The 19,502-nt window shown below is 45.7% G+C and overlaps 1 protein-coding gene across 4 annotated transcripts in view; it reads right to left on the bottom strand.

Annotated features, from left to right (window-relative positions):
• LOC143927811 (inter-alpha-trypsin inhibitor heavy chain H3-like) overlaps positions 1-19,502 on the bottom strand; it is a 227,823-nt gene that overhangs the window by 40,783 nt on the left and 167,538 nt on the right. For all 4 annotated transcript variants that reach the window (XM_077452193.1, XM_077452195.1, XM_077452196.1 and 1 more), the window contains 2 exons: positions 6,455-6,481; positions 363-398 (listed from right to left, as the gene is read on the bottom strand). In XM_077452193.1, coding sequence (XP_077308319.1) covers positions 363-398; positions 6,455-6,481 — 63 coding nt within the window. The remainder of the gene's footprint in view (positions 1-362; positions 399-6,454; positions 6,482-19,502) is intronic.

The raw sequence follows: 19,502 nt of genomic DNA, 5'->3' as shown, positions 1-19,502 counted from the left end.
TGGCATTTATTTAATCATGTTTTACATTTAGCAGTAAATTGAAGAGTGCGCTAAAATTAATTTGAGAGTATTTTTTTTTACTGAAAATATTTGAGAAACAGTTGCGCAAATAGTAACTGCAACTGATAAAATATATACAAATATTTTAACAGGCATCCAAGGTTGGCTGTAGAGGTTTATTGTCGGAGATAATGTGGTTATGCTTTTCAGAAATCCCAAAGGTTATAGCAGCATACAATTTAAATATAATTATATGGATTATATTTATGCATACACCATATTTATAAGACACACATGTGAATAGTACCTCTATTTATGGAACAGACCTTAATACATCCAGGAAAAAAAAACATTTTATTTACCGGACTGATATGGTGAAGAGGCGTAGTTATGCAAATCTGAAAAAATAAACAAAACTATTAATGATAATGTAAAATACTTACAAAACTGGGGTAGAGCAGTTTCTCAATATTAAAGAGAACATTACTCCCCCTGTACAAAGAGAAAGGGCAGGCGGGACTTTAAAGGTACTAAAATGTACCTTTAAGAAACAATCATTTTGAAAAAATGTAATTTTTATTTAAACAATTCTTTAAAATCAAAGTAAGCATTTACAAAAGTCACATAATATTTCTTTGGACATGTACAACTACTTCTTACTCAACATGTTTCAATCAGAGGAGCTTCTTCAGGAGTTTTTGGAAGTGTTGCATGAAGTATTATATACTATAAAGAAAACAACAATTGTAAATGGGCATGCTTAAAAATTGCCATAGATAAAATCACATGGCATGTCATGTGATAGGACATATGTTCTATTGCTATACCATGTGATTTTATCTTTGGCAATTTTTAAGCATACCCATTTAAAAATGTTTTCTTTATAGTATATAATACTTCATATGACACAAAAACTCCTGAAGAAATTCCTCTGAACGAAACATGTAGAGCAGTGGTTCTCAACCTGGGGGTTGAATTATGATTTTCCAGGGGTCACCGAATCCTGGGCTGTTCCTGAAGCCTGCACTGCTCTCCCAGCCTTTTCGCTGCCACCCAGAAGGGCTGTCCCTGGAGCCTGTGGCTGCCCAGCTGGGCTGTTTCTGGAGTCCGTGGTGGCCCGCTCAGCCTCTTCACAGCCACCCATTCAGTTCACAGCATGGCTTGGGGGCAGAGAATAGAGGTCAGCAGATTATAGTTGCCATTAAAAGTCCCCACTACAGTTCTCTAAACAGCAGATGACTTTGATCAAGAACATCTAAGTTGGCTGATCAGAACTCCCCCCAGGACTGCCACTCATCCCACCCCCCACCAGCACTGCCACTCAACCCAACTCCCCGCCAGCACTGCCACTCATCCCATTCCCCCCCACCCCCCCCCCCCCCCCCACCAAGGAGTAAGAGAAGGAAATAAAAATAGAGAATACATGGAAGGGAGAGGAAAAGAGGGGGAGGAACAAAGAGAAAGAGAGAGAGAGAGAAAGAGAGAGAGAGAGAAAGAGAGAGAGAGAGAATAAGAGAAAGAACAAGACAGCAAGAGGGGGATGGGGGAAAAAACAAGAAATTAAGATAGAGAGGGATAAAAGGGAAAGAACGGAGAACAAAAAGAAAGAGTGGTACATCCTAAGTTGAAGGGACTTAGGGAGCGCTAAATATCCGTGGGTTGGGGCGCAAATTACTTGTCTTGCCTTTGGTGCTGACAACCCACGCTATGAAAATGATTTTACCGTTAGGGGTCCCCACAACTTGAGAAATTTTATCAAGGGGTCACGGCACTAGTAAGGTTGAGAACCACTGATGTAGAGTAAGAAGTGGTTGTACATGTCCAATGAAATATTACGTGACTCTTGTAAATGATTACTGCAATTTTAAAGAATTGTTTAAATAAAAATGATATTTTTTCAAATTGATTGTTTGACCTTTAAAGTCCCGCCTGCCCTTTCTCTTTGTACTTATATGAATGGCATGTGGTACCGAATTTTGATTCCTTGTCACTCAGTTCTCAAATAGATATTACTCCCCCTGTGTTATTTTGTTTATTCTGAATTCACATACTCACCCACCCAGGAAATTCAGTGTTGTGCTGCTGTGATCTGCCACTTAGCTGTCATATACTGGTCCCGTGATGCCAAATTCTTCTTTGATGTCATGAGGGAGCCAGCTGACCCTTATGGGTCAGAAAGCCAGCCTCTGATAACACATTTCAAATCCATCCTACTCCAGCTACAGAATGTAAAAGAGAATACTTCCTGGGATTTATGACGTGTATATCCCAGGAGGCTTCGGGTGCCGGAGCCTAGACAGAAATGTAGGGAAGGGGCGGGATATATAAAAAAACAAATAACCCTCTCCAAAAAAAAAATTTTTACATTACCCTGCGGAAGTTAAGGGGAATGCTAGTGGGGAATGTTTTTGACGAGTGAAGGTCCGCTTTTATGTCTGGACAGCTCGGTTTAGTATTTAGACAGCAAATCTGCTGTCACTGTGTACATGATTGCAGCTAAATGCAAGCTGAATGCAAAAGGCAGGACCTAGGGCATTCCTATGTTACAAGCTACACAATTCAGTGTATACTATTGGCCATCACTACATTTGCCAGAAAACTTTGATTACTTGATGCTGGTCACGTTGAAGATGAAGAGCATAATTTTTTCCTGAAAATTATAGCTTTGAGAAATCTGTTTTTTCATCTATGTGCTGCTTTAGCTAATGATGGGGTGATCTTACTGTGATCCCCACCAAGTTTCAGCTTATGTCGGTTGAAGATTCAGACAATAAGTGATCAAACGTCACTTCCTATCCAACAGTTGTCTTCCATATTTTTTACAGTGTGGTTAAACACCACTATCAACACTATCTTCTCCTCGTGTCTTCAAATGTTATTAATATAACACAACTGACTTTTTAGTACCATTTCACTACGTAGAGTCTGGTCATTATGGCAACAGCAAAATGCTTCGATTTTGAATTAAATATCTTGCATTTCATGTAGGCCTTCTACAAGAAAAGATTAGCAACATTTATGCTGCGACTATAGATGAGCTGAAGTGTATTGCCTGAAACAGAAATTAGCACCACACCATACTCTAAGCCCTTGTACACACAGTCGGAGATTCCGACGGAATGTGTCCGATCGGACCGTTTTGTCGGATATTCCGACTGTGTGTGGTCTACATCGGACTGTTTCCGGAGTATCCGATGGACCAAGTTTTCCAACTTGTTGGTAAAATTTTCAGACAAAATGCTCCGATCGGACATACTCCGATCATGTGTAGAGAATTCCGATCGGACAAAGTGCCACGCATGCTCAGATCAAATTCCTACACCAAAGCTAATGGCTACTAGCCTGAACGTAGCCCCCTCATAACGAAATAACGTCATCACGTCGGATTTTCCGACAACTTTTTCCGACCGTGTGTATGCAACAGTTTCGGACATAATCCGTTGGACAAAATCCGACGGATTTGGTTGTCGGAATCTCCTACTGTGTGTACAAGGGCTTACAAGACTGTTATAAATTACTTTCACCCATGCTTATGTCTAAACATATAGTATATGTTTTTTCCATTCTTGCTTGGCACATACACTTACTGTACATAACGTTGGAGTTGTGGTTTGAAATGAATAATTCCTACCATTACAAATAATACTGTATATCCAAATAAAATTGAATGCATTAAATCAATGACAATTATATATATATATATATATATATATATATATATATATATATATACATATATAAAATATGTGTTGATGTATTGATTAGCATTTTCTTTTGTTAATATAGATATTTTATTATAGAAGTTCATGGTATGGTATGATCAGTTTTTTTTTATGTTAATGTTTTGGTAGTGCTATATGTTGCATACAAACTTTTTTAAATATTCAGATTTTTGGATATTCAAATTATTCAGACTAACAGGGGTACTTGCAAAGATCAGTTTTTATTCATTTATGTAAAACCTTTATCCCAAAAGGAAAACACTGTTTGCTGTAACTGTGTATAAAGTTTTAGCTAGAATGCAGTTTCAATTTGTTAGTCTAATGCAGGGGTCAGCAACCTATGGCCCGTGGGCCACACCCAGCCCTTTCCCGTAAAATGACTGTCCGGTGTCAGGCTGGCGCCCCCTGTGAGTGAACCTGTGACACCGGGGCAGGCTCAGGCGCTGTGACAGGGCAGAGAGAGAGGTGAGCGGTGAAAGGGTGTGGGGGTGCCCGCGCCAGATGTGGGCCGTACCAATAACCGGGTGACACCCAGGGCCGGCAGCCGGATTAACTCCACCTCTCAGAGCAGAGCGAAGCAGGAGATAGAAAACACTGTCTCCTGTACAGCAAGGGAGGGAGAGAGTGACAGAGGAGAAGTGCTGAATAGAGGACCAAAATGGAACTGCCGGAGTTAACTTTCTAAATTAATCAGCAGGTGATTGGTTGATAGGTGGTGCTAGCAACAAAGCATTAGCTTCTTAATATGAAAAATGAACTCCAGCAGTTCCCGCCTCCTGTTCAGCGCTGCTGTGCTTCCTCCTCCGCATGCATAAGGTAGGAAGGGGCAGAGCTGAGGGGGCTGTGTAACATGCAGGGGTCCAGAGCTGGGGGGTGTGTAACATGCATGGGTCCAGAGCTCTGGGGGGGTGTAATGTGCAGGGGTCTAGAGCTTGTGGGGCTGTGTAATGTGCAGGGGTCCAGAGCTTGGAGGGCTGTGTAACATGCAGGGGTCCAGATCTGGGGGGACTGTGTAATGTGCAGGGTTCCAGAGCTGGGGGGGGCTGTGTAATGTGCAGGGTTCCAGAGCTGGGGGCTGTGTAACGTGCAGGGGTCAGGAGCTGTAGGTGGGGGCTGTGTAACATGCAGGAGTCCAGAGCTCTGGGGGTGGGCTGTGTAACATGCAGGGGTCCAGCGCTGCGGGGGGGGGGCTGTGTAATGTGCAGGGTTCAGAGCTGTGGGGGGCTGTGTAGCATGCAGGGGTCCAGAGCTGCAGGAGGGCTATGTAAAATGCAGGGGTCCAGCGCTGCGGGGGGGGGCTGTGTAATGTGCAGGGGTCCAGAGCTGCGGGGGGGCTGTGTAATGTGCAGGGTCCAGAGCTGTGGGGGACTGTGTGACATGCAGGGGTCCAGAGCTGCAGGGGGGCTGTGTAACATGCAGGGGTCCAGTGCTGCAGGGGGGCTGTGTAATGTGCAGGGTCCAGAGCTGTGGGGGGCTGTGTAACATGCAGGGAGGCTGTGTAATGTGCAGGGGTCCAGACCTGGGGGTGCTGCGTAATGTGCACAGAGCTGGGGGGGCTGTGTAACATGCAGAGTTATGGGGGAGCTCCCAACTGTCCCTGATTTTGAGGGACTGTCCCTGATTTGGAGCAATGTCCCTCTGTCCTTCGTTCCCCATCATTTGTCCCTCATTTTGGTGCACTTTTTATCTTTCAAAAAGTGTTTCCCAGTGCTAAACCTTTTATCCAAATTCTAAATTGCTGCATTTGTAAATTCTAAAAGCCAATATAAAGGAATAGTAGTGGTAAAAAATAAAAAGCCCTTGTGGATTTAATTAACCTTTTTTTGTTAATTCTCCTTTAAGTGGTGTAGCAGGAGGCATGCCCTATGCCTACATACATTTGCTAGTAGGTGTCCCTCATTCCCATCTCAAAATGTTGGGAGGTATGGTGTAACGTGAAGGGGTCCAGAGCTGTGGAGGGGGGGTCTGTATAATGTGCAGGGGTCCAGAGCTTTGATGGGGGGGGCTGTGTAATGTAAAGGGGACCAGAGGTGCGGGGGCTGTGTAATGTAAAGTGGGCCAGAGGTGCGGGACTGTGTAATGTGCACGGGGTGTGTAATGTAAATCTTTGTATTAGTAAAGTGAGGTAAACTGTACTATTATTACTGTTAGGATTATCATGACCTTAATTTATTAGCAGGTGAATGTGGCCCTTCATGCATTCGAATACTTTGAATCTGGCCCTTAAGTGGAAAAAAGGTTGCTGACCCCTGGTCTAGTCCATCCAAATCTGCTGGTCTAATGCCGCGTAAACACGACCAGACTTTCCTGCAGACTAGGTCGGACAGATTTGAAACATGTTCTATTTCTAGGTCCATCGGATTTGTTTAACGAGAAACGATCAGATTAGCCCACACACGATCGGATTGTCCGACGGACTGATTCCGTCAGACCTAGTCTGCTGGAAAGTCCGGTTGTATGTACACGGCATAACACTACCCTCTCCCCAGACTGACAGTGCTGCTTTACAAAGGTGTCTGCTTTACTACTTGAAATAAAGGAAAAAAGCCTAATAAAAGAAAACAAATGCAGCCACCATATTTAAGGATTGATAAACTGCAATAAATTAGATTTTTATATTTTGGTTTAACCCCACTTTGAGCCGAATATGCTGCTTTTGAAAGATTTTAGCAATATGTTAACCATTTTTATAATTGACACATGACATCAAGAATTAATATTTAAGTCCTTACATTGATGGGGTGAATTGCGGCCTTGAGCTGTAGAATATAAATTACAAATACAATTAAAACAAAACATCTCACAACAAATAGATTTTAAATAATTTTAACAATGAAGTCAGGTCAAAATATCAGTTCCCTTTAAGGGTAGTAAGTTAGCAAAATCCCACACTGGTATCGGATGAAATGCTGGTGATTGGCAATTTTCACATGGTATTCATCATCAACTCCAGGACAGGTACATAGAATAAAAGTAATAATATATAGTGCTCCCTGAATATTCGGAACGTATTTATTAAAATGAATAAAATGCACTTACAAATCACGCACTGTGCCCCAGTGCTAAAACATGAATGGCATATAGTAGCAATGTGTGTCCACGAGGATAAGCGTTTAGGACGCAGGTGACGCCACGATCAAGGTCACGTGGTTTCCGTACGCATTACATGCCTACTGGGCGGGACTTCAGCAGCGGACCTTGATCGCGACATCACCCGCGTCCTACACGCTGATCCTTGTGGACACACATTGCTACTATATGCCATTCATCCTTAGCACTGGGGCACAGTGTGTGATTTGTAAGTGCATTTTATTCATTTTAGTATTGTTTTATTTGCTTGCGCTGTACTGTTTTTTTATTAACTAAAGTGAACAATAGTCTATTGACACTGGCCCCTCACATGGCAAAAGCAAATATACTACCTTGTCAATGATTCTACCCCAGTCTTCCCTCCTGCATTAATACTTTAGCCCCAGCACCTTGGATTAGCATAAACAAGAGATACCTGTCCAATCTTCCAATCTTTTAATAAATCATCTTTCTGCCTTTTTGCTTCCTGCTCTGATCACCATATCCTAAAAATTATTGTGCATGCAATATAGTTTAAAGTAAATAAAATACTTACATTCACCTTGTGAATGAGAGCAGGTGGGAAGATAGAGAAAAAGAAAATATCACAAAATGAAAAAAAGAAAACAAATCAGTAAATGAGGATTCTACAAATTCATATTTTAATCTGTAATTGTGTCAACTAAAAGAAGAAGGCAAAAATAATATATGACAGTTCTTTGCATGGTTCACTAAGGAGAGATTGTCCTTTGCTCAGGGGAGGGCTGGGCCAGGGGGAAGGGATGCAATTGCCCCCTGGGCTGCTCTGATATGCGGTGGCAAAGGCTGCTGTGTCGTCAGCTCAAAACCGCAACATGCACAGTTCCTGAGCTGGCCAAGTCCAGTACTGTGAGCCAGCGATGTGTTCATGTCAGGGCTGACAGTCTGTGTTACACAGCACAGCCCCGCCCAGCCCCTCCCTCCTCCACACCATTGGCTGGCAGAGGCTGGACCTGCTCTCTGCTCAATCTGAGCAGTTGGCTGGAATCCAGTGAGGCTCCTGGGAGGCTGGGACCATCCAAGTAAGTGAGCTCCTCCTCTCTCCTCCTCTCTGTAGCCAAAGAGTTTTTTTCTAGCAGCCTGTGCCAGTACCTTGCCCTCCTAGGGCTAGGTGGTATGATGTGGGCTCTCACTGACATGCTGCAGTTTGGCTGCAGTGCTGGTGTACTGGCAGTCATCCTGCATGTTGCCCCTGGGACATAGAGGATGCACATTTTTACTGCATGTTCTGAAAGTGCAAAAAAACTCCTGCATGCTGCATGTTTGGTGCACTTTCAGAACATGCAGCAACAATGAGTAACCTAAGAAGTCTGAGGGGGTGTGACACCCGCCAATACACCCGCACTGCAGCCAAACCGCAGCACACCAGTGTGAGCCTAAATGCTTGTATTCACTTGCAGCAGCCACTCCTCTGAAAAGTGATCCATGCTCAGGTCACTTTTCAGAGGCATTTGACAGGCAGTGAATAGTTGATATCACATTTCATCCCTGCTTAACCCCCCTAAATGCCAATCCCTGCAGGTAATGACACAGTTCACTTTGAACTCCACCTCATTTCCATTACTCTCTGTAGGTATTAGATGTGGTCTCACCTTTTTGCTTGCACATCTAATACCAAAGGGTATTTTCACACTGGGGCGATGTGGGCGGTAGTTGTACACCGCTGCTCATTTTGGTGGCGCTTTACCATTGTTTTAGTGGCGCTAGCGGGGCACTTTTAACCCCCACTAGTGGCCAAAGAAAGTGTTAAAAACGGGCGTGTTGCATTCATTTCAATGGGCTGGGCACCTCTCCCAAACCGCCCCAATAATGCTGCTTGCTGGACTTTTCAGAATGTCCTTTAAGCGCACCGCCCCAGTGGGAAACCTGGGGTGGCATAAGAAGCGCTTTACATGTGCTATTTTTTAGCACTAAAACGCCTGTACAGCGCCTTCAGTGTTAAAGGACCCTAAAGAGAGTTCTGGAAATAAGGTGGAGTTCAAAGTGAATTTCTACACCTAAGTGGAGCCCCCCCTTTCAGAAGATTTGAGGATATTATTAAACCCAGAGACTGGTGGACTTAGGCCACAATAGACAGATTGAAATTCTGCCAGTTCAGCAGACATTTCAACCTATCTCTGTGCAGACTGGTTGTACAGAATTTGACTTCATCAGCTGACAGTACAACCAGCGTGTCTTTATGTTTTTTAGTGATCAGTGCTGGCTGCTATAGCTGCCAGCAGTGATCACTGTATTCTGATGGCTTTGAAACTTTCACCTCAGAGCACACACCGACACACGGCTCTTACGGAAGCTTGGTAATTCAAGTTCTGGGCTTCCCTAACATTACAGCCCTGTGGGGCTGTGACCAAGTCTGGGCAAGAGCTGGGATATGACATTACTTACCTCATATCCCTGCCACTCCTAAACCTGCTCCACTGCAGCACCAGGCCCACAATGCCCTCAATCTGGCCTGTGCTCCGGCATGCGCCTGCATGTGCATTTCTTACTATCCGCAATTGAGACAGGAGGAACCTGCACCCTGGTGAATCTGGTGTTCATGCCGGGGAGACAACAGGACTTGCGTGTTTAGCCTGCTGCGCTCACTGTGACTCTCAGCTACTCTGCTTGCTTGGCTTGCCCAGTGGTGTGGTGCTCACTCACCAGAGAAGCTCCGGACTCCACAGGTAGTGCTTAGTGTGGTGGCAGTGACAGCACAGTCTTTAGTCACTCTTCATCTTCCTGCAGTCTCATTGGTCTGTGTACTGGGTGTGGGGAAGGGGCAAGCTCTTTTTCTCAGTCTCTCTGGGGGCAATCATGCAGTCTCTTTCTGAGAGACTGCTCCATTCTCTGAGAGACTGCTCCACTTCACACTGCCTGTACAGAGACTGACTGCTTCATAGTGCCTGCACAGAAAGTGACTGCTCTCTCTGTGCAGGCAGTGTGAAGTAGGGTCTGTGCAGGCAGTGTGAAGCAGGGTCTCTCTCTGTGGAGGCAGTGTGAAGCGGGGTCTCTCTCTGTGCAGGCAGTGTGAAGCGGTCTCTCTCTATGGAGGCAGTGTGAAGCGGGTTCTCTCTCTGTGCAGGCAGTGTGAAGCAGTCTCTCTCTCTGTGCAGGCAGTGTCAAGCAGTCTCTCTCTCTTTGGGGCAATGTGGAGCAGTCTCCCTCTCTCTCTGTATGGGGAATGTGGTGTAGATGGATGGTGAGCTGATTCAGTGGTTCAATGGGCCACTTGACTGGACTTGCCCCCCAGGCCTAAGGCTGCCAGCCCTCCCCTGCCTTTGCTTCATGTTGTGTCACATGTGCAGGGTTACATAGTTACATAGTTAGTCAGGTTTAAAAAAGACACAAGTCCATCCAGTTCAACCAAAAAAAATAAAAAATAAAAAATAAATAAATAAATATATATATATATATATATATATATATATATATATATATATATATATATATATATATATATATATATATATATAAAATAAATATCATACCAGCCCATGTACTCTCAGCATATACTCTCATTCTACAGGAAAGGACTTTGCTCACTTTGGAAACCGCAGCTTGGCATTGCATGCTATTATTGAGCTTATGATCTACCAAAACCCCCAGATCCTTCTCCACTATGGATTCCCCCAGTTGTACTCCCCCTAGCGTGTATGATGCATGCATATTCTTAGCCCCCAAGTGCATAACTTTACATTTCTCAACATTAAACCTCATCTGCCACATAGTCGCCCAATTAGGCTGCTTTCACACTGGGGCGGTATTCAGGCGTTACAGCGCTAAAAATAGCGCCTGTGTAGCGCCTGAAAAAAAACTGCCCCTTTCACACTGGAGCGATGCGCTGGCAGGACAGTGAAAAAAGTCCTGCTAGCCGCATCTTTGGAGCGGTGAAGGAGCGGTGTATTCACCGCTCCTAAACCGCTCCTACCCATTGAAATCAATGGGACACCGCGGCACTACCGCCGGCAAAGCGCCACTGCAGCGGCGCTTTGCGGGCGGGTTTAACCCTTTTTCGGCCGCTAGTGGGGGTTAAAACCACCCCGCTAGCGCCCGCAGACCGCCGCTAAAACGACGGTAAAGCGCCGCTAAAAATAGCGGCACTTTACCGCCGACGCCGCTCCCGCCCCAGTGTGAAAGCAGCCTTAGACAGAGCTTTGAGGTCGGCTTGTAAATTGGTGACACCCTGTAAGGTCGTTATTGCACTGCATAGCTTGGTGTCATCTGCAAAGACGGAAATTTTACTTTTGATCCCAGACCCAATATCATTTATAAAGATATTAAAAAGCAAGGGTCCCAGCACTGAACCTTGGGGTACACCACTGATAACCTTAGACCATTCAGAGTAAGAATCATTAACCACTACTCTCTGAATTCTGTCTTTTAGACAGTTTTCTATCCATCTACAAACTGATGTTTCCAAACCTGTAGACTTTACCTTACTGTATCGAACACTTTTGCAAAATCCAAATATATCACGTCCACCGCCACCCCTCTGTCCAAGGTTTTACTTACCACCTCATAAAAAGAAAGCAGGTTTGTCTGACAACTTCTGTCTTTCATGAATCCATGCTGTCTGTTGCTCAAAATATTTTTTTCCTGCAAGAACTCGTATATGTGGTCTTTTATTAATCCCTCCAGTATCTTCCCTACTATAGAAGTTAAACTAACGGGTCTATAATTACTTGGTAAAGACTTTGTTCCCTTTTTAAATATAGGCACCACATTGGCCCTGCGCCAATCCAGTGGTACTATTCCTGTCATTAATGAGTCCCTAAAAATTAGATACAATGGCTTTGAAATTACAGAGCTCAATTCTTTTAGGATCTGTGGGTGGATGCCATCAGGTCCAGGTGCTTTATCCACCTTTATTCTGTCCAAATATTTCTGGACCATATCACTTATGAGCCATTGTGGATTTGGGGCTGCGTCAGTACCACCCCCATTATGGATATGAGCTTCCCCGTGCTCCTTTGTATACACAGAGCTGAAGAAAGTATTTAATAAGTTAGCCTTCTCTTTGTCCCCAGTCACCCACTCCAGATTATTTTGCAAAGGGCCTACATGCTCAGACTTAACCTTTTTACTATTAATATATTTGAAGAATTTTTGGGGGTTTGTCCTACTGTCTTTTGCAATCTGTCTTTCATTTTGAATTTTTGCATCCTTGATTTCCTTTTTACATATTCTGTTATATTCCTTGTAACATTTAAATGACACTAGCGTTCCTTCATTTTTATATTTTTTGAAAGCTTTTTTTTATAGTTTATAGCTTTTTTAACTTTGGCCGTGAGCCACATCGGTTTTATTTTTAACCTTTTAAACGTATTGCCCATGGGAATATACTTTGCCGTGAGATCACAAACAAGCTTTTTGAAGAATTCCCATTTCTGATCTGTGCCCATTGGTGCCAATATTCTCTCCCAGTCTAAGTCCTGGAGAGCAGCCCTCATCCTTGGAAAATTTGCTCTCTTGAAATTAAGTGTTTTTATCTTTCCGTGTGTGATTTTTGCTTACAGCTAACATCAAATGAAATCATGTTATGGTCACTGCTACCCAGATGTTCCTTTATCTGAACATTAGTAATATGTTCTGCATGGTTTGAGATTACCAGGTCCAACAGAGCATCATTCCTAGTTGGGGCCTCAATAAACTGTGCCATAAAATTGTCCTGTAATAGGTTTACAAAGTTCCAGAGCTCTGGGGGGGCTGTGTAACATGCATGCGTCCAGAGCTCTGGGGGGGGGGGCTGTGTAATGGGCAGGGGTCCAGAGCTGGGGGGCTGTGTAATGTGCAGGGGTCCAGAACTGGGGTGGCTGTGTAACATGCAGGGGTCTAGAGCTCTGGGGGGGCTGTGTAACATGCATGGGTCCAGAGCTCTGAAGGGGAGGCTGTGTAATGTGCAGTGGTCCAGAGCTGGGGGGCTGTGTAACATGCAGAAGTCCAGAGCTGGGGGGGGGGGCTGTGTAATGTGCAGGGGTTCAGAGCTGGGGGGGCTGTGTAACAAGCAGGAGTCCAGAGCTGGGGGGGGGGGCTGTGTAATGTGCAGGGGTCCAGAACTGGGGTGGCTGTGTAACATGCAGGAGTCCAGAGCTGGGGGGGCTGTGTAATGTGCAGGGGTTCAGAGCTGGGGGGGGCTGTGTAACATGCAGGGGTCCAGAGCTCTGGGGGGCTGTGTAATGTGCAGGGGTCCAGAGCTCTAGGGGGGGGGGGCTGTGTAATGTGCAGGGGTCCAGAGCTGGGGGGGGCTGTGTAATGTGCAGGGGTTCAGAGCTGGGGGGGGCTGTGTAACATGCAGGGGTCCAGAGCTCTGGGGGGCTGTGTAATGTGCAGGGGTCCAGAGCTCTAGGGGGGGGGGGGGCTGTGTAATGTGCAGGGGTCCAGAGCTGGGGGGGCTGTGTAACATGCAGGAGTCCAGAGCTGGGTGGGTTGTGTATTGTGCAGGGGTCCAGAGCTGGGGGGGCTGTGTAACAAGCAGGAGTCTATTTTTTCCTGTGCCCTTATTTGATTTATTTTTGATACTTTGAAACATATTATGTAATGTTATGTATACATACACTTGAACTGAATATGAGTATTCATTAAAGCGGAGGTCCACCCTAAAGTGGACCTTCCACTCATTGGAACCATCCTCCCCTCCGGCGCCCCAATTGGCACCTTTCAGGGGGGAGGGGGGTGCAGGTACCTGTACAGTACAGGTATCTGCACCCACTTCCGGCGTAGATTCTGCAGAAGGTACGCCCCTTTCCGCAGAATCTACGTCCCTTTCCGAAGGACCCCCGCTGCCTTCTGGGAAACACACGGATCCCAGAGACAGCAGGGACCATCCTTATTGCGCAGCGCGACTCGCGCATGTGCAGTAGGGAACCGGGAAATGAAGCCGAAAGGCTCCACTTCCTGATTCCCATATCCAAGATGGCGGTGGCAGCACCCGAGAGATGATCGAGAGATCGGCTTCGGGTGCCGACATCGTGGGCGCGCTGGGCGGGTAAGTGTCATTATTTTAAAAGTCAGCAGCTGCAGTATTTGTAGCTGCTGGCTTTTAAAAAAAAAAAAACGGTGGTCTCCCGGCGGTCTCCCGGCGGACTCCCGGTGGACTCCCGGCGGACTCCCGCTTTAAATCTTTTTGTTATTCAACAGTTGCCACATAAAATATCTCCTGAAGAAGCTCTGCCGAGCACAACATGTAGTGAAAGTGGTATTATCTGTGTCCAAATGCTCAAGTGTAACAACAAATTTTGAAATACAAGTGAAGTTGTTCTCATGTTCTTTTTTAATAATTTTTTGTATTAACAAAAATGTTGTATATTTTTTATATAAATATATGCTATCAGTGTATTTATACCTATATTTTTAATATACGACATCTCTAAAGTCCTGAGGTTTGTGACTTCTAGCCCCTTTCTTCCTATTCTATAAGTTGGGATGTGTTCAGTGGCAGCCCATCCATAGGGGGCGCCCGGGCGCTGCCCCCCCCCCCTCCTGTAGTGTAAAAAAAAAAAAGGGGCCTTTTTAGACGTTTAAAAAAAAAAGACATTTAACATAGTGTACTGTGGCGCCGGTCGCAGTGCACTATGAGAAGCGCCACGTCGATGCAACACAAGATTGCATCCATGGCGCTTCATTTGCGGGTTAAAAACCCGCCTTGCGGCGCAATGTAGAACGCCGACTAGCTTCCGCCCGTAAAATCACTGTGATTCTACGGGCAGGAGCATTGTCATTCAAAGACAGGCAGGTCACTTTCGGGTTTCGTAAAAGCAGCTGAGGTGAGTGGCATTGCTGTCTCTGGAAAAAAAATGAAATAATTAATTTGCAAATAATAATTGCCAAATGCACCCCAGCTGGCCTAAGCCTTTACTAGACCACTCTGTTGTGCAGGAATTATTAGAGCAATTTGTAAAAGAAACAATATAAATTGGAAAAGAACATAATGCTTCTTGCAGGAGGATCACATCATGCCATGCGGTATTATTCTTATTCAGCAAAGTAATGGTCTGCTCTGTTGCTTGTTGTTACTCACAGTTAATTTGCTGGCAAGACATTTTTATAAACCTTTTTTGCATTTTAGTGTAAATATAAGATCTGAGGACTTTTTGACCCAGATCTCATATTTAAGAGGACCTGTCATGCTTTTTTCTATTACAAGGAATGTTTACATTCCTTGTAATAGGAATAAAAGTGACACCATTTTTTTTTTTAAACTGAGAAAAAATAAATATAATAAATAAGAAAAAAAAATGTTTTTTAAAGCACCCAGTCCCGACGATCTCGCGTGCATAAGCGAACGCATACGTGAGTACTGCGCCCGGCCACCCGCATATGAAAACGGTGGTCAAACCACACATGTGAGGTATCGCCACGATCATTTGACTGAGATCAATAATTCTAGCCCTAGACCTCCTCTATAATGTAAAAGATGCAACCTGTAGAATTTTTTAAACTATGGGTGGAAGGAAGTGGAATACAGGGGACCTGATTGGGTGGATTATATAAGGGGCATGGTTTATGAGAAGTGGGAGGGGCCACAAATGATGGGCGGGGTCTGGCGCCCACCCATCCAAAAACGTCACCAGCCGCCACTGGATGTGGTGTGTATTTTCGATTCCTCTCTTTTAATTTATCCCTTTGTTCTACACTGTCCACTGCCCTACTGACACCATCCTCAGCTCTGCTGACACCGTTCACTGCCCTACTGACACCATCCACTGCCCTACTGACACCGTCCTCTGTTCTACTGACACCATCCACTGCCCTACTGAAACCATCCACTACCATACTGACATCCTTCTCTGTTCTGCTGACACCGTCCTCTGTTCTACTGACACCATCCACTGCCTTATAGACAATATCCTCTGCTCTGCTGACACCATCCACTGCCCTACTGAAACCGTCCACTGCCCTACTGAAACCGTCCACTGCCCTACTGAAACCGTCCACTGCCCTACTGAAACCGTCCACTGCCCTGCTGAAACCGTCCACTGCCCTACTGAAACCGTCCACTGCCCTACTGAAACAGTCCACTGAACTACTGAAACCATCCACTGCCCTACTGACATCCTTCTCTGTTCTGCTGACACCATCCTCTGCCCTGCTGACACCATCCTCTGCCTTACTGACACCATCCACTTCCCTACTGACACCATCCACTGCTCTGCTAACACCATCCTCTACTCTACTGACACCTTGGCCTGCCCTACTGACACCGTCCATTGCCCTACTGAAACCGTCCACTGCCCTACTGAAATCCTCCTCTGTTCTACTGACACTGTCCTCTGCTCTAATGACACCATCCACTGCCCTACTGACACCATCCACTGCTCTGCTAACACCATCCACTGCTCTGCTAACACCATCCACTGCTCTGCTAACACCATCCACTGCTCTACTGACACCTTCGCCTTCCCTACTCACACTGTCGCCTGCCTTACTGACTTCCTCTGTTCTACACTGTCTACTTCACTACTGACGCCGTCCACTGCCCTACTGACACCATCCTCTGCTCTGCTGACACCGCCCACTGCTCTACCGACACCATCCTCTACCCTACTGACACCGTCCACTGCCCTACTGAAACCATCCACTGCCCTGCTGAAATCCTCCTCTGTTCTACTGACACTGTCCTCTGCTCTAATGACACCATCCACTGCCCTACTGACACCATCCACTGCTCTGCTAACACCATTCACTGCTCTGCTAACACCATTCACTGCTCTGCTAACACCATCCACTGCTCTGCTAACACCATCCTCTGCTTTACTGACACATTCGCCTCCCCTACTCACACTGTCGCCTGCCTTACTGACTTCCTCTGTTCTACACTGTCTACTTCCCTACTGACACCGTCCACTGCAGTACTGACATCGACCACTGCCCTACTGACACCATCCTCTGCTCTGCTGACACCGTACACTGCTGTACTGACACCATCCACTGCTCTACTGACATTGTCCTCTGTTCTACTGACACCATCCACTGCCTTATAGACAATATCCTCTGCCCTACTGAAACCGTCCACTGCCCTACTGAAGCCGTCCACTGCCCTACTGAAGCCGTCCACTGCCCTACTGAAGCCGTCCACTGCCCTACTGAAGCCGTCCACTGCCCTACTGAAACCGTCCACTGCCCTACTGAAACCATCCACTGCCCTACTGAAACAATCCACTGCCCTACTGAAACCATCCACTGCCATACTGACATCCTTCTCTGTACTGCTGACACCGTCCTCTGTTCTACTGACACCATCCACTGCCTTATAGACAATATCCTCTGCTCTGCTGACACCATCCACTGCCCTACTGAAACCGTCCACTGCCCTACTGAAACCGTCCACTGCCCTACTGAAGCCGTCCACTGCCCTACTGAAACCGTCCTCTGCCCTACTGAAACCGTCCACTGCCCTACTGAAACCGTCCACTGCCCTACTGAAACAATCCACTGAACTACTGAAACCATCCACTGCCCTACTGACATCCTTCTCTGTTCGCTGACACCATCCTCTGCCCTGCTGACACCATCCTCTGCCTTACTGACACCATCCACTTCCCTACTGACACCATCCACTGCTCTGCTAACACCATCCTCTACTCTACTGACACCTTGGCCTGCCCTACTGACACCGTCCATTGCCCTACTGAAACCGTCCACTGCCCTACTGAAATCCTCCTCTGTTCTACTGACACTGTCCTCTGCTCTAATGACACCATCCACTGCCCTACTGACACCATCCACTGCTCTGCTAACACCATCCACTGCTCTGCTAACACCATCCACTGCTCTACTGACACCTTTGCCTTCCCTACTCACACTGTCGCCTGCCTTACTGACTTCCTCTGTTCTACACTGTCTACTTCACTACTGACGCCGTCCACTGCCCTACTGACACCATCCTCTGCTCTGCTGACACCGCCCACTGCTCTACCGACACCATCCTCTACCCTACTGACACCGTCCACTGCCCTACTGAAACCGTCCACTGCCCTACTGAAATCCTCCTCTGTTCTACTGACACTGTCCTCTGCTCTAATGACACCATCCACTGCCCTACTGACACCATCCACTGCTCTGCTAACACCATTCACTGCTCTGCTATCACCATCCACTGCTCTGCTAACACCATCCTCTGCTTTACTGACACATTCGCCTCCCCTACTCACACTGTCGCCTGCCTTACTGACTTCCTCTGTTCTACACTGTCTACTTCCCTACTGACACCGTCCACTGCCCTACTGACATCGACCACTGCCCTACTGACACCATCCTCTGCTCTGCTGACACCGTACACTGCTGTACTGACACCATCCACTGCTCTACTGACATTGTCCTCTGTTCTCACAAAGATACAAGATTACAAGCGCCGTATACAAATGTATTCATTCACTGCCGCCTTGAGAGAGAGTCTGTCTGGTGTCCCAGATGACGTCTGATGATGAAACGTGTAGGGCGCAGCCATAGGACGCACACAGACTCTCTATCAAGGCGGCAGTGAATGAATATATTTGTATACGGCGCTTGTAAACTTGTCTCTTTGTGAGTACATTTCTTTTAACTTAATAAACCGGATTGTTTTGCAATATTACACTATGGACACTTTTCTTTTTCATCCATCATCTAATTAAATACATTCCTGTGAGGATAAGCGAAGCACCTGGACCAGCACTACATAGCAACACAGGGGCTCACACTGTGAAGGCGCTTTTACCCCTGCAGGGGCAGGGGAGCTGGTGAGTGCAAAATCTGTTTCTTGCACGAAAATCGCACCAGGCTTCTCATCTCAGAACCTAAGAACCACTTGTGCACCAGTCACTTTATTATATTTTTTGGAAGTTTTTAACACTTTATTATTGCTGTTTTATGGACATTAACGAAGAATTATTATTATTAATACTATTATCACAATTAGTTCATATATTATTATATGATATGTATATGTTTGATTTCAACATCTAGTATTTTTATCAGGCATCAGTCACTTTCACTTATTACTTTATATATATATATATATATGAAAAGGGTCATCCATTTAACCAAAACAACAAATAACTAAACACCACACAGCAACTCATCCTTACCCCATCTCTTTTACCCCATTCAAACTTCCTTATACCATTCCCCCTCCCCCTCCCAGCTCCTGCATTGAATATCAATGATATAACCCATAGGATTGTTGCCTAGTTTATAGGCACCCAGACCAACAGGGCCTCCCTTGCGGGGTTTTGTATGCCTGCGTGAATCCCCAGACCTCATTTTCCAATGGGAAATGGTTCTGGGGGTGCAGGCAGGCATCACCAAACCCCAGTGTACCCTTGAGCAAATCTTCCTCCCTTGCCGGCTCCCCTCCCCTTACCATATGTTTCACCGCTTATCTATTGGCTCCCATTTTAATTCCAGTCTTAGGGCTCTATACTTTATTCCATGATTGATCTTTAGCTTCCCCTATTCAAGGTTTTTTTTCCCAATTTTCCAAGTTGACCAATGGCATATCTAGTTTGCTGCAAAATTCCTTCTGGAAATCTTCTGGAAATCGGAGTGTAGCTGAAATCCCGTGATTTTTCACCATTAGACAGGCCGGAAAGCCCCATCTATAGGAGATATTTTTCCCTTGCAGCTGAGTTATCAAGGGTTTCAGCGCCCTCCTGTGGGCTAAGCTCTCTTGTGATAAGTCTGTAAAGATCAGCATTTCAGCTCCATTAAATT

Source organism: Lithobates pipiens, unplaced genomic scaffold, assembly GCF_037356315.1.
Source record: "Lithobates pipiens isolate NorthernLeopardFrog02 unplaced genomic scaffold, aLitPip1_a1.2 Scaffold_23, whole genome shotgun sequence".
Classification (NCBI taxonomy): Eukaryota; Metazoa; Chordata; class Amphibia; order Anura; family Ranidae; genus Lithobates; species Lithobates pipiens.
This window is presented reverse-complemented; position numbering and strand designations above follow the sequence as displayed.